At 42.7% G+C, this 19,874-nt stretch overlaps 3 protein-coding genes and 1 long non-coding RNA gene across 4 annotated transcripts; 3 read left to right on the forward strand and 1 right to left on the reverse strand.

Annotated features, from left to right (window-relative positions):
- Nucleotides 1-3,037: 3,037 nt before the first annotated feature.
- LOC120974837 (uncharacterized) lies at nt 3,038-17,752 on the reverse strand. Its single transcript, XR_012201584.1, has 8 exons — nt 17,464-17,752; nt 14,816-14,997; nt 14,041-14,110; nt 10,407-10,538; nt 9,073-9,204; nt 8,081-8,171; nt 3,972-4,055; nt 3,038-3,221 (listed from the first exon to the last, which is right to left on the reverse strand). It is a non-coding gene; the product is annotated as an uncharacterized lncRNA (long non-coding RNA).
- Nucleotides 4,221-6,165, forward strand: LOC109772678 (putative disease resistance RPP13-like protein 1). Its single transcript, XM_020331380.3, has one exon. The coding sequence runs from the start codon at nt 4,469-4,471 to the stop codon at nt 5,939-5,941; it is 1,473 nt and encodes a 490-aa protein (XP_020186969.1). The 5' UTR covers nt 4,221-4,468; the 3' UTR covers nt 5,942-6,165.
- On the forward strand, nt 10,753-12,819 carry LOC109772680 (putative disease resistance RPP13-like protein 1). Its single transcript, XM_020331382.4, has one exon. It carries the CDS (start codon nt 10,887-10,889, stop codon nt 12,342-12,344), a length of 1,458 nt encoding a protein of 485 aa, XP_020186971.1. The 5' UTR covers nt 10,753-10,886; the 3' UTR covers nt 12,345-12,819.
- LOC109772679 (putative disease resistance RPP13-like protein 1) lies at nt 15,284-16,909 on the forward strand. The gene has a single exon (XM_020331381.4). The coding sequence runs from the start codon at nt 15,362-15,364 to the stop codon at nt 16,823-16,825; it is 1,464 nt and encodes a 487-aa protein (XP_020186970.1). The 5' UTR covers nt 15,284-15,361; the 3' UTR covers nt 16,826-16,909.
- Nucleotides 17,753-19,874: the final 2,122 nt, after the last annotated feature.

A 19,874-nucleotide genomic window follows, 5' to 3' on the forward strand; every position in this document is an offset into this window, starting at 1 on the left:
AACGTGCCATGTCAAACCTACACGTCAACTCCGTCTTTGCAGCGTACGCACACATCGACCTCAAGTTGTAGATACTGTATGGTCTGGTCACCATACGTATTTACATGGTTGATGAATTGAGTGGAGGATATACATGTATATCCACTGCGATCGGATATGGCGCTAGCTCTTGTTTGTCCCTCTGTGTACAAGAATCAGTAGCTTCTTTCTGATTGGCCGGAGGTAGCTATCTCATTTTTGTGACATTTCGTTATATATACCCGTCAGTATATATATCAACCCATAAATATCTTTGATGGCCACTTGTGATATCTTGGACAAGTATATATATGTCCTGGCATTTGTATACTACTCCCTCCGTTCACTTTTATAAGGCCTTGAAGATATTTCAGACAATGTGCAGAGCAGCCTATTTTTAGTTGTCTGAAATGACTTACAAAAGTGAACGGAGAGAGTACAACAATTGTCTAAAATGATTTACAAAAGATAACGGAGGGAGTACAACAATTGTGGTACATCCTCATTTGGTCGTTTTCCAAGAACCACAAAGACCCAAGCAGCTACGTATCTTGCATTTTCAGATATTCGATCTATACTTTGAAGCGTCACGTTCATTATAGTTCAACTGGTAGATACGTGCGTACCTGCACAACTTGAGGAATAATCCATGAAAAATGATGGTGTCGCCATTAATGCTATACATAGATAGACGCACAAGTAACCTGAATTTCCTCAACTATATGGCACTTTCTTCATAAATTCCCATGGATCCCCGTGGTTTGGTCGTATATGCATGTTCTCCGCCTGATTATGTTGATTTCTTGCAACATCTGATCAGATCGATGGCTTGTGTGACCCATGAAACGAAACGAATTAGAAGGGTGGCTTTCCATGTATCCTTGTCCAGCCCATCTGCCCATGTGGCTGCAGGGCACAGCCTTATCTTCTTGGCTATATAAGGGTCAATAATGCAACGTGGTTAGTTATTGGGGGCATGCCATTTTCTACAATATGCAGAAGTATCTCACAGGAAGAAGCTAGAGCAAAATATTAATTGGTGCATATTTCTTTGTACGTAGTCACAAGATTCCATGTAACCGATCTGAGTTGCCCTGCCTAGATCAATGTGCCCTTTGTTCCATAATGTCGTGCATATAGATTTTTTTAGAACTCAAACTTCACAAACTTGTTTATAATATAGTACGCACACTCGTGCGTATTCGAGAAAAACTTCACAAACTTTGAACAAGTTTATGAAGAAAAACATTTACATCTAGAATGCCAAACATGTATCATTAGATTCATCATAACATGTAGTTTCATATTTACATATTTGGTATTTTAGATATAAATAGTTTTCTTTATAAACTTGATAAAAATTTGCACAGTTTGTTTTTTCAAAAAAATTACACGCACTACATTATGGAACGGAGGGAGTCATTGATATTCAAGGCAACATTCAGTACTCCCTAGAGCCGACTAAAGTCAAGTTTTTTTTTCTTTTGATGGAACTGACTAAATTTGAGTTGAACTGTGATGATGCTTCAAATTTCGAACAAGAGAAGACATTTTCAACGAAGAATTCGAAAAAGAAGGCAGTTTCGAGGATCCGCAAGGGACCTGAATGGGGCTAGCTCAGCTGGGTGGGAGGTTTTCAGCCCAAATCCATTCTAGAATCTCAATTTTCCCAGCCCACTCGAACCCATTAAGACCACTTGCAGATGGGCCAGCTGACTTAGATTTGTCTTTTATTTTTCAAGAAGCTACAGACTGAGATTGAATCAGCTTTGCTAAAATTAGTAGCAGCCGAGATTTAAAAAAAAAAACTTGTAGCACCATTTAACTTATTTTTTTAATAATTACCGAACAAGGCTATGCGTACAAGTTCTTATTTAGGCAGCAAATTCATACCAGCGGGGACGGAGATGAACCTTTATTTCCCTTGATCACTTTCTCAATTACACGACCAATTTGAAAAAAAATTATGTCGAACACCTTTTCTAGTTACATGAACATTCTTTTGAAAATGCATCAAACACTTTCTTACATTACGCGGAATTTGAAAATAAATCAAACACTTTTCAATTACATGAAGATTTTTTTAAAGATGCATCAAATATTTTCTTATATTACGTGAACATTTATAAAAAAGCATTGGACCTTTTTTAATTACATGAACATTTATAAAATTCATGAAACACTTTCTTACATTACGTGAACATTTTTTAAAAATGTATCAAACACTTTTAATTAAATGGACATTACAAAAATTCATCAAACACTTTTTTTATTGTCACGTATCTTTTAAATGTGTCTTACACCTTTTCTAATTATATGAACACTAATAAGAAACAAAATACACGGACATTTTTAAACTATATAAACTCTTTTGAAATACCTGAAAGCTTTAAAATAGATGACATATTTTTAAAAATACGTGAACATTTTTGAAAAGCCATGAAAATTTTTATGAGTATATATTAATATTTTTATTCTTTATGTCTGCAATTATTTGTATAGCACACGGTCTTTAATCATTTTTATTAGTTAATTCAAATTTATTATATATACCTCAGTAGGATAATTTTCCAATTTCGGGAGAAAAAACTGGACCTTTGTTAAGTGGGCCGCTCCCTCTCACTGCGAGCGTCATATAGGTGGACCATTTCAGAGCGTCTCGTGCATCTGAGCTGCGATGGGGGAAGCTAGCTGCCTCTGAGCATGTCTGCACTGATGACTACACCCCAGAGATATCATTTTTCACATGTAAATGTAGCACCAGCTTTGGCCTTTGTGGGAAAGGATAGGCTAAGGCCAAACCAAAGTTGCATGCCAACCTGCATAGTACATGCCACTAAAATATATATACATGTCATGACTCATGACTAGGAGAATGTACACTGTCATCCAGCATTTCTCCATTTGAACACAGGACAGCTGTGTTCAAGTTCAACACATTTCATTCTAGCTATTGCTACATATAACACTCCAGTGGTTGTGCTCCCATTAGGGAGTCATGATAAAACAATGCAAGCGGTTACAAACAGTGAGGTTACTGCATCCTCTGTTCTCTTTTATTTGTCACGGTAGAATGCGTACAAGTACAATCAACCTTTTGACCAACAAATTACATACAGCTTTCTAGATTTTCCGCACCAAAATCATGAAAGGTTTCTGTGGTATTTCAGATACAGCACCACATTTTCTTCCTGAAAAAGATACTGAAAAAAAATGCAAAGGTAAAAATTGCGAAGCAGAAGGCGTGAGTTGTGAATAATGTATCTGATTTCAGTTACCCCTTACTCGTGTGATTATTAAAAATAATCCAAGCCGGACTGCAGACTGATTTATTAACTAGTTTGATTATTAGTATTAGTCTATGAACATAACTGATCAGTTTATAATGAAAGCTGAGCCATAACAGTTGGACAATTTGATTAACAGAAGTCAAGAGAATCATGGTATCTATGCTATTGCTTCTGCATAAGGCAATAGATATCCCCCATTTCGACAGTAGTATGATTATGACACCTCTGATTCCCATGTACTACTAGCTTGCAAGATTTCTCTTCCTGCATATGTACAGTAGCTAGAGCCACTAACCTTCTGGACTAATGCGCGTCGAATAGTTTGAGCCGAATATGGAATCATCACAATGTCCACTCTAGGATATAGTGTACTCATGCTATATAAGGTTATGAAATGTAAATCCTTCAGCACGTCGCACGGTCCACAAAATATCCACGGTAATAAAACGCGTGATCAACAACCACCCGAGGCCACGGGTTAGTGGCGTGTTCTGTTCACGTGTTTGCAAAAGTCTAAGATCTAAAACTGAACTGGCACAAAATATATGTTGGACAGAGACTGATCGGGTTATCAAGTTACCAAAGGAGCAAATGTACAAACAAACATGCCTACATGTACCCTTGAAAAGATAGATTGCTGGAGCATGGAGCTGCGATTCTCACCACCACTGATCAAGATAAACAAGGGCGCGTATCATTTCCTCGACGACGATCAAATTTGCGCACTGCTTCTCCACTGAAGTTCGTCTGGAAAAGTCCAAACAACTTTCACGGTCAGACTATGTTGGAGCAGATAGCACATTATATGGGATATGGCATATGTAAGATGTAAAAGGAGCACAAAAGAAAGTCAAATGCAAAGATGATTAAATATGCATTTTGCAATGGGAAGATAATCAGTCTGGACCTAACGTGAATATTACAAATACTGGTCGGTCAGTTTTTGTTTATTTTATCATCCTGCTTGGACAGTTGGCTTGTCCTTGTCACTGCTTGGGCATTTAAACAAAATTATAGGTGTCTCCCACCCACCCATCCACCCACTCCTCAAGCCTGAAGCGGTTTCTATTTTGCCAAGAGTCTCTTCAAGATTTGCAAGAGGCCAGGCTAGTCAAATTTGTCCACAGACCAACCAGCAGCGTGCCTCATCAACCCCGGCCATGGAGGTTGCCATATCTGCAGTTGCAGGTGAAATTGTGAGTCGGTTCATCTCCTTCCTGATGAACAAGTACCACTCCTCCAGCCATGCACAGCCAGAGGAGAAGGTGGTAGAGAGGCTGCAGCATCTCCTGATGAGAGCTGGCGCCATTGTCGAGGAGGCGGACGCTCGATACATAACAAACTCTGGGATGATGATGCAGCTCAAGATGCTCTCGGAGGCCATGTACCGAGGTCACAGCCTGCTCGATGCCTCGAGGTACCGAGCCCTCCAAGACAGCGCAGGCTTCGACAAGGTTAGCAGCAACGACCCATCTAGCAGCAGTTTGTATTTTGCCATTCCCCTCAAGCGTTCTAGAACAGCTACGGAGAAAGACGACAAGGCCATGCGCCTCGGGTCACATGGTGCCTTGGAAAATTTAGAAATTGCTGTTGCTAACATGGCTGAGTTTGTTGTGCTTCTGGGTGGATGTGAGCGCATGTCTCGAAGGCCATATGATGTTTATCTTTACACCGACAACTTCATGTTCAGCCGACACGCTGAAAAGCAAAAGCTCTTGAGCTTCTTGTTGGAGCAAAACGACCCTCCTGGTGATCACGCACCGGCAGTTATTCCGGTGATAGGTGGTGTCGCAGTTAGGAAGAAAACTTTGGTTGCTCATGTGTGTGGTGACGAAAGGGTTCGCTCACGCTTCTCCTCTATTTTGCACTTGAACGGAGACAGCCATTTGAAGATGCTTGACGATGGAAGGACCATGTTTGGGAGCACAACGCTGGTAATTATTGAGTTTGCTTCTGATGTAGGCGACGAAGACTCGAAAAACTTTCAGCCGTTTTTCAGAAGGATGGGCAGAGGAAGCAAGATCATCATCGTAAGTAAACTTAAAAGATTAGCGCGGTTTGGATCGGTGAAGCCAATTTTCCTTAGCGCTCTATCTTACCATGAGTTGAGGTACCTTTTCAAGACACTAGCATTTGGAAGTGCAGACCCGGCAGAACATCCACGGCTAGTACAAATAGCAGATGAAATCGCCAAGGTGCTGCACAGTGTGCAAGGTTCACTTGTGGAAGCAAATGTGTTTGCGGATGTGCTGAGAAGGAACCTCGATGTTCAGTTCTGGTGTTGCATACTGAACAAGGGGATCAGACTGGTTAAAAGAAACCTGTCCATATACGGAGTGCACCCAACCCTGCTTATAGAGCAAGGCCAGCCAGTGGACATAACGGACCTCGCCTCGCATCCACTTTGCATGATACCGCACAAAATCAAGGAGGAATCGCCAAGCGTGTCGTTAGGGGCACTTGTAGCAGACCCTAGCATCAGACCGGAAGGAGACTTCAGCCTGGTAGCATGGGAATCAAGGATACCCCCTCATAAATCATTTGTTCATTATGTCACAAGTCGTGCTCAGGATACACATGAAGGTAGCAGCACCTCTTCGGGGAGGAGGAAGCGCCGAGGCGTGCCATTCTAATGTTGCTTCAGACTAGTGTAATGTGATTCCAATGTTGCTTCAGACTAGTGTAATGCGTTTCCAATTTTGCTTCAGAGTTCAGACTAGTGTAATGTGATTCCAATTTAGCTTCAGACTAGTGAAATGTGATTCTAGTTTTGCTCCAGACTAGTGTAATGTGTAATTTTTGTTGTAATTGTTTATACGTGGCGGACGAATGTGTTCATGTATACTGACGAACTATTACTAGGCCCTGTTTCTTTCAACTTTAGGGAACAGATTCAGCTTTGAAAAACAGAAGCTGAAACAAACAGCCAACAGACAAGGCCAGATTCATCAGATCCAACGACCCCACCTGCTCTTCTTAGAAAGCGAATTCAGCTAACGGCATCATCTAAAGTGGCAGATCAGATATACCTACTGGCTACTGCTACCACTCCACACTGTCACCAGCTCGTCTCAGTAAGGTGGCTTGCAGAAACTGAACCAACAAGGAGGTTCTGACTAGCGTTTTGGTACTACCAAGAAACTGAAATCTATGTACGTGCAGCTGCACGGCGACGCTTGGATCAAGGAGTCTGATCAGATCAGATTGCAGTTGCGATTACAAGACACGGTTAGATCAAGGAGTCTGCTTAGGTGCCGGAGTCCTTGAAAATCAGTAGATTTGGCGACCCTGTGCTGTGCAGTCCTGCCGCCATGGCGCGTATGGGGGAAGAAGGGGAATGGGGGTGGACTGGTCGCTGACGATCGGGCCCCGCGGGAAAAGTTAAAAGTCTTTTTCTTTAAGCGAAAGAAAAGCGGTGTGCCCCCTGGAGAGCTCCTATGTGACGCTCTCTGCGGTAAGCAGTCGAGCGATCGCATAGGGGATCGAGAGATCTCGCGAACACTAGACCTCCTGCTTCCGAGCAAGGAAGCGAACCAATTGAGCTAGCTAGCTTTCTTGATCACAGAACATTGCAAAACCTTAAGAAAACTCAAACGCCGATCCGACCATTTTTCAAAAATTCAAACGCAAAACATTTTTTTTCAAAAACAAAACATGAATGTTTTATCAAACGAGAAAATTTATTTTTTTTTTCACAAATTTTGAGAAAACTCAAACATTTTTCGACACACAAACGAATTTTGGAGACGCGAACATATTTTTTAGAACGGAAACATTTTTTAAACTGCCCAAAAAACTGAACAGGAACAATTTTTCAAATTTCAAAACATAATTTGGAAACACGAACAACTTTTGTAGGCGAACATTTTCTGAAACTCCACAATTTTTTTTGAAAAAACGAACATTTTTAAAAATTTGCAAACAATTTTGGAAACGGAACAATTTTTGAAACTCCAAACAAAACTTGTAAATAGGAACATTTTTTGAAATTTGTGAACAAATTTTGGAACAGGAACATTTTTTGAAACTCCCAAACAAATTTATGGAATTTACGAACATTTTTCAATTTGTGAACAAAATTTGAAAACATGAACATTTTATAAATTTGTGAACAAATTTGGAAAGCTGCAACACTTTTTGAAATTCCTAAACATTTTTCGAACGCAAACAAAATTTTAAAACATGGACAATTTTGAAAAATAGGAATATTTATTGAAGCTCACGAACAAAAATTGAAAAACGAACATTTTTCTTAAATTTGCGAACAAATTTTGCAAAGTTGTCAAATTTTGAAAAAAAAACATAAAGAAAAGAAACAGAAAATGAAAAAAACGAAAATAAAAAACAATAGAAAGCCGAAAAGAACCAGAAAAAAACGATACAGAAAAAACCCCGGTTGGACGCACTATGTATAAGTGGGCCGGCCCATGTCGGTCGCTCGCAGCTCTCCTCTGTGCGATCCCTCGACAGTTCGCCGCAGAGAGCGGCGAATAGGATTTTCCTGCCCCCTGCGCTGCGTAGCTCCCACTCGTTGGCAATATAGCTCCCTTTGGGCCGCGCGGCCCTCTTTAGGTCGTCATCCTGTTCGGTCTTGGGCTGGAATGACGAAGCGCTTCTGGCCCGTTTCAGCGCTTCTTAGTGATGGCTCTGGTCCTATTGATCACAGCCACAAAACAATTTCAACTGGGAAGAAAATTCCCAGCTTTGCACAGGAAACAAAACCAGGTCAACAAAAGTAAACCAGCACAAAAATGAGATACACGGGGACTGACCGGTCTCTGAGGAATCCAAATAAGTCAGGCATGGAGTCATGGTCCTCATCACCACGGGCCACGACGCGTACCGTCTCCCACCAGTTTCTTTCTGGAAATTTCCGCGGTCAAAATTTTCTAGAGTAGGGTACACAGAATTAAATGGTCATTTGTTGGGGGCATGCCGTTTTCTACAATATGATTCTAACTGGATTTTGAGTTGTGCTGCATGGATGGGGTAGTTACATTCAAGGCAAAATTCAGTATAACCGAGCCAAAGACTCTTGCACGCATGGAATTGAGCTGAATTTAGTCGAGTTTTGATTGCGATGATGCTTCAGAGTCGAACAATTTGAGAAGAGCTTTCAAACAAACAGGTTAAGAAAAACAAAAGGTGGTTTTGAGGATCCGGAAGGAAGCTCAGCTGGGTTGGACTTTTGAGCCCAAATCTGATCTAGAATCTCAATGTTGCCAGCCCACTCGAACTCATTAAGATCACTTGAAGATGGGCTAGCTTGCTGTCATACAAAGTATGTGTATTTGTCCATTATTTTATCAGGAAGCAACAAAACTGAGATAGAATCAACTGTACTAAAATTTCATGAAATTAAAAAATGCACATGAATTTGAAAAAATTCATGATTTTTTCTAAAAAATAAATTTTTTAACATTTTCACAATTTTGAAAAAAAACTTCGCGACCAACAAATATGTTCAAGGATTCTTAAAATAAAAAGAAAAAAAAATAATAGGATAAAGAAAAAACGAACAGAAAAAAGAAAAGGAAAACCAGAAGAAAAAACAAAAAACATGCCTGGAATGTTCTAGAAGCATTACAAAACCGGATGGAAGAATTCCGCCAAATAGGATATTTCACTGATCACATCACAGAGACAAAAACAATTTCAACTAAGAAGAAAACTCCCAGTTGTACACAGGGAACAAATAAAACCAGGTCAACCAAACCAAACCAGCACAAAAATAAGCCACACGGGGACCGACTGACGTACTGACCGGGTTCTGAAGAAACCAAAGGGGTCAAGCATGGAGTTGCGGTTCTAGTCATCCTTCGCCACGACGCGTATCGTCTCCAACCAGTTTCTTTGCCAGAAACGAGTGGCGCCTAGCTTCTCCAGTCAAGCTCGTCTGGAAAAATCTCGAGAAATTTCTGTGGTCAGAAATTGATAGAGTAGGGCACACACAATTGAATAAAAAGATGGAACGAAAGACATGCACAAAGGTAATTACATATATACAATTTCTCATGTAACAGTAATTAGTGTGGTTCGGACAAGTTGGCTTGTCCTTGTCAACTGTTTGGACGTTAAGAAAATTATCTGTCCGTGACGGTAGACGTTGCAAAAAGAACCCAAATGAAGGGGTCAAGAGAAATGCAATATTAACAAAGTATACTAAGAATAAGATTCTAAACTCCTAGGAATGTTGGCTCCTGGTCGTCGGTGAATCGGTGATGTGTGTTGTGATTGGGTCCACGCCCAGATGAACAGGGTGCCCCATATGTTGATTTCCGTATTAATTATGTGTAAAAAGAAACACAAACCCTCATGCTCGCCTCCACCGGATAAGAAGTAAAAGGGAGAGAGGCTTAACTCATATTGAAGGACGTAGCAACAAAGCGCGCGTCACCCTCTAGTTCTTCACATATCTTCATTTATCCTTTTCAATATTAGGCACCACAAACCGATCGATGCCATTAACTCAAAAATCGCCATTCACACATCTACAGTGAGGCCACCATACCTAGTTACATCGTTGAGTTGAATGGAGGAAGTACGTGTACACCCACTGCGACGGGATATGGCACTAGCTCTTGTTTGTCACTGTATGTACAAAGAACAGGCAGCTTCGTTCTGATTGGCTGGCAGGTGGTACTTTTTCAGCCAAAATCCAATCTAGAATCTCAATTTCCCCAGCCCACTTGGAAGCCAAACAAAAATTGTCCTTCTTTTTCAAGACGCAAAGAAACTGAGAAGGAATAAAAAACTTCATGAAATTAAAAAATGCTCATGAATTTGAAAAAACGTTCCCAAACTTTTTAAAAGTTAACAAATTTAAAAATTGTTCAGAATTTTTAAAAAAGTCTGCGATTTTTTAAAAATGCTCATGAATTTTTAAAAGAAAAGAAAAACGAACAGGAAAAAAACAGAAGAAAAACCGAACAAAAGATACGCCTCTAACATTCTAGAAACTTCACAAAACCGGACGGAAGAATTGCACCAAATAGGATATTCCATAGAAAACTTCCAGTTTTGCACAGGAAACAAAACCAGGTCAACTAAACTAAACCAGCACAAAAATAAGCCACACACAGGTACTGATTGACTGACCGGGCTCTGAAGAAACCAAAGGAGTCAGGCATGAAGTCACGGTTCTCGTCATCGTTCGCTGCAACGCGTATCATCTCCAACCAGTTTCTTTGCCAGAAACTAGTGGCAGCCGGCTTCTCCAGTCAAGCTCATCTAGAAATATCCCAAAAATTCCGCGGTCAGAATTTGTTAGAGTAGAGCACACATAATTCAACAAAAAATGCAACGACAGACAGTCGCAAAGATAATTAAATATATGCAATTACTTATATAACAATAATTAATGTGGCCTGGACAAGTTGGCTTCTCATTGTCACATGTTTGGACGTTTAGAAAAGTATCACTGTGCACACAACCACTTGAGTCTCAGTCAAAGGTCTTGGTCATCCTTGGAGATTTTTCACCATTTTGCAAAGAGTCTCTGCAAGACTTGGCTAGAGGCCAGCCTAGTTAAATTAGTCCAGTGACAGCCCAGCAGCGTTACCTCATCAATCCTTGCCCATGGAGGTTGCCATGTCCGCAGTTGCAGGCGAACTTGTCAGCCGGTTCATCTCCTTGCTGATGAGCAAGTACCACTCCTCCATCCATGCACAATCGAAGGAGCAGAATCTGGCGAAGCGGTTGCGGCATCTCCTGATGCGCGTTGGCACCGTCGTCGAGGAGGCGGACGGGCGGTACATAACCAACTCCGGGATGTTGGCCCAGCTCAAGATGCTCTCCGAGGCCATGTATGGAGGGTACCGTGTGCTGGACACCTTGATGTACCGCGCCCTCCGAAACAGCGCGGGCTTCGACGAGGTTAGCAGCAACGACTCATTCAACAGCCACTTGTATTTAATCAAGCGTTCTCGGAGGATGGCCGACGGGGCCGGGTGCCTCGAGTCGGACGGTGCCTTGGAAAGCTTAGAAGCTGCTGCTGCTAACATGACAGAATTTGTTATGCTTTTGGGTGGTTGCGAGCGCATGTCGCGTAGGCCTTATGACACTTACCTTTACACTGACAACTTCATGTTCAGCCGGCATGCTGAGAAGCAAAAGCTCTTGAGCTTCTTGTTGCAGCACAACGACCCTCCTGGTGGTGGTCAGGCAACGGCCGTTCTTCCGATCATAGGGGGCGCCAAAGTCGGGAAAAAAACTTTGGTTGCTCATGCGTGTGGCGATGAAAGAGTTCGCGCACGCTTTTCTTCTGTTTTGCACTTGAATGGTGACAGCCTTTTGAGGCATGGACGGACCAAGTTTGGGGTGAAGATGTTGGTAGTTATTGAGTTTGCTTCTGATGTAGGTGATGATGACTGGAAAAGGTTTCACTCATTGGTCACAAGAATGGGCAGAGGAAGCAAGATCATCATTGTAAGTAGACTTCAAAGATTAGCCCGATTTGGATCGGTGAAACCGATTTTCCTAAGTGCTATGTCTTACGACGAGTTGAGATACCTTTTCAAAACACTATCCTTCGGGAGCGAGGACCCCGCAGAACATCCACAGCTAGTACAAATAGCAGATGAATTTGCCAAGAATTTCCACGGTACAGAAGGTTCACTTGTCGCCACAAATGCTTATGCAGATGTGTTGAGAAGGAATCTGGATGTTAAGTTTTGGCGTCGCATATTGGACAAGGGGATGAGAATGGTTAAAAGAAACCTTGCCATTTACGGCATGCACCCGAACACGCTTATCTACCATGGTCACCCAGTGGACATAACGGACTTTGCTCTGCATCCACTTAGAATGACACCTTATAGTGTTAGGTTTCCTGTCAGGGAGAAATGGCCAAGTGTGACATTTGGGGATCTTATAACAAATCCTGGTATTAGACCCAAAGGAGACTTCACTCTAGTTACATGGGAATCAAGGATACCACCTCATAGATCATTTCCTAATTTTGTTACAAGTTGTGCTCAGGATACACATGAAGGTAGCCCCCTGTCAGGGAGGAAGCGACAAGGAGTGGCAATCTAATTTTTTGTGTGTAATGTAACTCTTGTACTGTTAGATACATGACAAATGGATGTGTTATAGACCATTCAACTAAGTGTGTTAGAGATCTCAATGTTGTATGCTGTACCATCCAACAATGGGCGGCCGCTCTTGGCCCCTGGCCCGTCATGTGCAGGCATAGTGTATATAAAGGGCAGCCCGGTGCATGTAGCTCCCGCTTGCGCAGGGTCATCATTGCAAATTTGCGATCGTTTGTGTCCTCCCAAACTAGCAAAAATGAGCAGTCCTCCAGGGATCGAAAAGCACAGAGGCCATCTTGCCAGGGAGGAAGGAAGGAAGGGAGCACAAAAATGCATTGACGGGGAGTGCCAACCTAATTTTGTTTCATAACTCACGGAATGTATCTCATGTTGTATTTTTTTAATAGATGTCAAATGTATGTATTCACATGGTCATGGACAAACTGTTCTGAGTGATTATATATCGTTCAACTAAATGTATTGGAAATCTCAACTAAAAATAGAACTGTATTTTCTATTAGATCCAAAGATCCTCCTGCGCTTAGATAACAAAACAACATCATCTCAGACCATTTTGCGATTCCTGATCCATATAGGAAGGTTAGAAAAGTTCAACTTAAACAAGAAAAAGAAATATGTGTTCAAGCATTGTCTACTTAAGGACTCTGAACCTTCTGAACATTCAGAACACAAACTAAATTTGAAGCTGGCCAAAACAGGAGAAAAGCATCATTCAATTTGCCGCCTTCACTCAAGATTCATCGATGGTTCAGGAGTCACCAAGTGAATCCAACGATATAATTCTACACGTCATTTGCCATTTCATTGTTGTTTTTAGTTAGCCTTTTAAGATTCAAATCTCAACTGAACTAACTGCCAAGTGCCCAACTATTGTGAGAGTATACAGCCCCAGCTTGGGTGGATGAAATGCAAGATATTTACGTTCTTACACTAGAAGTAGTCAAACTTCCCTTGTATCCTCATCCCAGATCCACCATGTCGCTACGGCAACATGCATTTAGCAGCATGTACATGTAGCTTCTGAGGTATATTTTTATTATGATTGCTCAACAGCTTAGCAGATATTGTCATATGTAGTCAATATTGTGCTCAGAAAATAGATAACCTAACACACTACCACTAAGGAACGCAAGATGATAAATGTTGGCCTTAAATTGTTTGTACGGATATCTGATAAGCAAAGGTGGTTGAAAAGACTAAAAACATGAATGGATGCAGACAAAATGAATCAGAAAATAAATTAACATGCTAATCTTAGCTGAACTAACTGCCAAGTGCCTTTTTGGCAGAGAGTTCATTTTGGGCCACTCAGTCCTCCTTGAGGCCTTCCTGTTTGATTTTGGGCCACAATGGTCAAGCATTTATTTTTCGTAAATTTTAACCGCCTCATGTTTTGCTAATTGTTCTGATCGTACTCAGTACGGAGCAAATATACAGGGGGTACCAAACAGTTTCTTGTAGGAAGAGTAATTTTAGTTTATTAATAACAAAACCAATGCAAGTTTCCCTTTCCTTTTTTACCATTGTGGAGATCCACGTCAGGTCAAGCCTGGACTCTAATAATGCACACATGAGACAATTTTGAGTGGGGTCTGACGGAACAAAATGAGCAAATCTAGAAACAAACTAGTTACATGTGCTCAGAAAGGTATAGAGTTGTGATTCTCATCACTGACCAGGATAAAAAGGGCGCATATCATTTCCTTGTCAATGAGCTGCGCGCTGCTTCTCTCCACTGAAGTTCATCTGGAAAAACCCAGACAATTTCCATGGTCAAACGTTGCAATAGTAGACTGCCCATATATGGGATGATGCCATTCCCTCGTAAAATGTGGATGCTGTCCAACGAAAGATAAATGCAAAGATGATTGAATATACATTTGGCAACGGGACAATAACCAATTTGGACCTACCATGAACACTACAAATACTGGTCGCCCAATTCTTTTTCAAGCTGGTTGAAAAATTGACTGGTCCTGGTCACGTCTTTGGGCCTTTAATTAAACAAAGTATCCGTGTTTAGCACCCCACCAACCAGCAGCTTACTTTATTAATCCTGGCTATGAAGGTTGATGTTGCAAGTGAATTTGTGAGCCAGTTAATCTCCTTCCTGACGAAGTACCAGTCCACTCCCTCAGCCATGCACAATCAGAGGAGGTGGAGCTTGATACATAACCAACTCCAGGATGATGGTGCAGCTCAGGATGCTCTGCCTCTAAGAGGCCATGTACCGAGGCCACAACGATGAAGCGGTTTCGGTCCATTTCAGAGCATCTTGTAACCCTGCCGCATCATACTACTGTGGAGATTAACATCACGCGAAGCGTGAATTCTGAAGAATGCACAAGCTGCAACCGTTTTCGATTAAAGACTGAAGTAGCACACAAGAAATAAGCTACACAGTGTCGGACTAGGTTCCGAAGCAAATTTACACAGAAGCAAGTTACATACATGTGCCGTGAATGATTACTGTAGTCCATGGAGTTGTGGCTGTCATCATCACTGACAATGAGCTGCACATTGCTTCTCCACCACTGATAAAAGGGGAGCATATCGTTTCCTTGCCGATAAGTTGCAACACCTCTTCTCCTTCACTGAAGTGCCCCGAATAATTTCCATGGTCAAACTTTGCTCTAGTAGAATGCATATATGGGATGCCATTAATTCCCTTGCATGTAAAATGGAAAAGGAGTCCAATGAAAGACAAATAGAAAGATAATCAAATATACAATTAATGGCGGTTCTCTATGGAATAATAATCAATTTGGACCCACCATACAAATTTCCTGTCAACCTTGGAAAATTGGCTTGTGCTCTATCACATGTTCTAGACGTTTTGACAAGTATCTGCGTGTCACCCACCCACTCGTTGCAGTCAACGGTTTACTCTTCCTTGGGGACTTTTAAATTTCACCAACTCTTTGCAAGACTTGGCGAAGACCGGCATGGTTTATTTGTCCAGAGACCGGCAAGCAGCCTCCCTCATCAATCCTGGCCATGGAGGTTGCCATATCTGCAGTTGCAGGAGAACTTGTGAGCCGGTTCATCTCCTTCCTGATGAACAAGTACTGCTCAAACCATCAACGCTCGGAGGAGAAGCTAGCGGAGAGACTGCAGCACCTCCTGATGAGAGTCGGCACCGTTGTCGAGGAGGCGGATGCACGGTACATAGTCAACTGTGGGATGATTACGCAGCTAAAGATGCTCTCTGAGGCCATGTACAGAGGACACCGCGTGGTGGACACCTTGAGGTACAAAACCCATCAAGAGAGTGAAGGCTTCAATGAGGTTAGCATCAACGACTCATCTAGCAGCTTGTATTTAGCCATTCGTTTCAAGCGTTCTCGAACAGCAACTGAGAAGGAAGACAAGGCAATGCGCCTTGAGTCACATGATGCCTTGGAAAGCTTAGAAATTGCTGTTGCTAACATGGCAGAATTTGTTGTGCTTCTGGGTGGATGTGAGCGCATGTCTCGTAGGCCGTACGACATTTATCTTTATACCGACAACTTCATGTTCGGCCGACAAGCTGAGAAGCAAAAGCTTTTGAGCTTCTTGTTGCATCACAACCCTCCTGGTGATGCACCAGCAGTTCTTCCAATCATAGGTGGTGTCAGGGTTGGGAAGAAAACTTTGGTTGCTCATGTGTGTGGTGATGAAAGGGTTCGCTCGTGCTTCTCTTCTGTTTTGCACCTGAATGGGGATAGCCTCTTGAGAGTATTTGACCATGGAAGTACCACGTTTGGGGTGAAGATGTTGGTAGTTATTGAGTTTGATTCTGATGTATGTGATGACGACTGGAAAGTTTTTCACTCATTTGCCATAAGAATGTGCAGAGGAAGCAAGATCATCATCTTAAGTAGAATACAAAGATTAGCCCGATTTGGATCGGTGAAACCGATTCTCCTAAGTGTTCTGTCTTATGATGAGTTGAGCTACCTTTTTAAGAAAATGGCATTCGGGAGCGTAGACCCGGCAGAACATCCACGGCTAGTACAAATAGCAGATGAAGTTACCAAGGAGTTGCACAAGCAAGGTTCACTTATCGCCGCAAATGCGTATGCAGGTGTGTTGAGAAGGAATCTTGATGTACAGTTTTGGCGTTGCATATTGGACAAGGGGACAAGATACACTAAAAGAAACCTGTTCCTACACGGTGCGCACCCAAGCATGCTCATAGAACAAGGCCATCCAATGGACATAACGGACATTGCTTTGCATCCACTTAGCATGACACCTTATACAAGTAATGTTCCAATCAAGGAGGAATCACCAAGTGTGACATTGGCGGAACTTCTAGCAGATCCTAGTGTTAGACCAGAAGGAGACTTCAACCTAATTGTATGTGAATCAAGGATACCCCCTCATGAATCATTTGTTCATTTTGTTACAAGTCATGCTCAGGACGCACATGAAGTTGGTGCCTTGCCAGGGAGGAAGCGACGGGGCGTGCCTATCTAATTTTGTTTCGGAACTCGTGCAATGTAACTCTTGTTGTATTTTGAATTCTTATTATGTTTTTGTTCTGGGTGTGTGTGTGTGTGGGGGGGGGGGGGGGGTGTGGGGGGATGGATATTTCTTACCTTAATAAATTTCAGAATAAGGGGGCAGACCCCAAGTGTTTTATAGCATACACAAAGGGAAATCAGAAGGAAATTTTGTATGCTTTATCAGATCCAACAATCCACTGCCTGCACTTCTTAGACAGCTAACATCATCTAAAGTGTCGTCACTATCTGTAGCTAGTCTCAGCAAGGTGGCTTACCAGTGAAACATATATTAATCATGACACCATCATCTATAGTATGCGTTTTGCTGATACCAGTGCATACATGCCTGCAATCGACCAAGCAACAACAATACTACGTGCGTGTAAACTCCATGGTTCCACTCCATCTAATCAAGCAACGGCAACCCTACATACAAAAGAGGATGGAGCTCTGATTTGTGCTGTGCTGTGCTGGGGATGCGGACGCCACAAAAACGAGATCAGGTCAGACTACAGTCTGCTAGGCGCTAGGAGAAATCAGAGCCTCACACAAAATCAGTAATATTTTTGCAAAATTTAGGAAATTGAAACATTTCTGAACTGAAATTACCGAGGAATCGATTTTGACGAACTCGGGGAGCACGCACCGCGGCGTCGCACTGCATCCAGCATGCCCTCGGCCAGCCCTTGAGGTGCTCCCGGTCGACCCAGCCAGGCGCCTCCCTCTCCGCACTTGAAGTCGGCAACCACCATGGCTCTGCACGACGCGCGGCGTGACTGGGATGCTATGTGCTGGGCGGCGGCGCAGCTCGCCGGTGGCCGCCATGGTGGTTTGGGGATTGGGGGAAGGATTCATCACTGATAGACGCTGACTACTGGGTCCCACACATCAAAGGCACAGCAAATTGGGGGTTGGGTGAAGGATTCTCTTAGGCCTAATCATTCCCTGGGCCGGGCTTTTTGCACTTGGCATTAAAAACTGAAGACACCAAACCCAATAATCTTTGCTAAAAATGCACCAATAATAGCTATTTTTTAATTAAAAAAACTAATTTCGAAATTAATTATTTTTGGAATATAAAATAAACGAAAGCCTATTTTTTCAATAAATGACTAGATTATATATATATATATATATATATATATATATATATATATATATATATATATATATATTAGATTTCTTCCTGCCTTCGGAAAGCAACCCGGAGCCCGACCCACTTTGAAGCTACTTAAGGAAACTCTGGAATAAGGAAAGAAATACTGTTCAAGTGTTGTTTGTACTGAAGGACTCTGAAACTTCTGAACATACAGAACACACTCCAAATTTGAAGCTGGCCAAAACAGGGGGAAATCATCATTCGCTTCGCCGCCTTCACTCAAGATCCATCGATGGTCCAGGAGTCACCAAGTGAATCCAACGACATAATTCTACTTGTCATTTACCATTTCCTCGTTGTCTTTCGTTAGCTGTTTTATGGTTCTAATCTCAAGTGAACTAACTACCAAGTGCCTAAAGGTTCTAATCTCAAGTGAAGTAACTACCAAGTGCCTAACCGTGTGGGAGTATAGAGCCCCAGCTTGGGTGGATGAAATGCGAAAGGAATTAACCTTTTCTTTTTGCTGATATTGACGTTCTTGGAGTAGAAGTAGCCTTCGGGGGTATATTTTGATTATGGCTGCTTGACAACTTAGCAGATATGGTCATATGTAGTCAATTTTGCGCTCGGAAAGTACATAGCTTCTTAACACACTACTACAGAGGAACGCAAGATGATAAATGTTGGCCTTAAATTGTTTGCACGTATGTCTGCTAAACAAAGGTGATTGAAAAGGCTAGAAGCAAGAATGGAGGCAGACAAAATGAATCAGAAAATAAAAGAACATGCCAACACAGAGAGAAGTTTTAAAAAAGAAGAGATTCATGAGGCGGAAAATAATAATTAAAGCTCACCTCTCTGCTGGTTCTGGACGATGAGGATGCACTAGTCTTCATTGTCAAACATGTCATACTTGTGTACCTAGCGCACCACCTAGCGTACGTATCTTTTCTGTTGAATACAGGCTCGGTATAGGATAGGTTGGTAAGAGTATCTTCTCTTTATCTCTATCTCTTTGTAACCAACTCTATCTCTTGTTCTCCAAGCCTTGATCTCTTGTAATCTCAACAAGTTATGTATGCGCTGTTCAGGGAGGTGCGCCCCTGCTATATAACACGAACCCGTCGCCTCTAACGAGGTAAGACGTTTCCGCCATCGCATATGGTAATCAGAGCTCTCCTTTTCCAATCTAGCTTCCCCGATTGCATCTAGTGCGTAGCCATGTCTTCATCCTCCGGCGTCTCCCAAACCATCCTCAATGGCCAGGTTACCGAGAAGCTCAACCGCACGACTACATGCTGTGGCGCGCGCAGGTTACACCCCACCTGTGGGGCGCCGGTGTCTTCGGCTACGTCGACGGCACCTCGCCAGAGCCGGAACAACTCCACGTCACCAAAGAAAAAGACGGCAAGGAGTCTTCTGCGCCCAACCCTCTCCACCCAATTTGGGTCAGGGAGGACCAACAAGTGCTCGGCTATCTGCTGAGTACTCTCTTCAAGGAGGTGCTGGTCGCGGTTACCGCGATCACCACAGCGCGCGCGCTCTGGGTGGCACTGGTGGGCATGTTCTCGTCACAATCGCTCAGCCACGTCAACAACATTCGAACTGCGCTCATCAACGCGCAGAAGGGCAACCAATCGGTCACCTCCTACTTCGCCTCCCTGCGCGGCCTCAACGATGAACTCGCCGCCGCCGGCAAACCCATCCAGGACGACGAGTTGATCTCGTACATCCTCCACGGGCTCGACGTCGACTACCAGCCGCTCGTCTCTGCTCTCGACGCCCGCATCACGCCTGTCACCCTCGACGAGCTCTATGCCATGCTGAGTAACTTCGACCAGCGCATGGCCCAATTCCATGGCTCCTCTGGTGGCTTCAAGTCCTCGGCCAACGCTGCCTCTCATGGTCGTGGTGGCGGCCC

The sequence above is a fragment of the Aegilops tauschii genome, chromosome 2 (assembly GCF_002575655.3).
Source record: "Aegilops tauschii subsp. strangulata cultivar AL8/78 chromosome 2, Aet v6.0, whole genome shotgun sequence".
NCBI lineage: Eukaryota > Viridiplantae > Streptophyta > Magnoliopsida > Poales > Poaceae > Aegilops > Aegilops tauschii.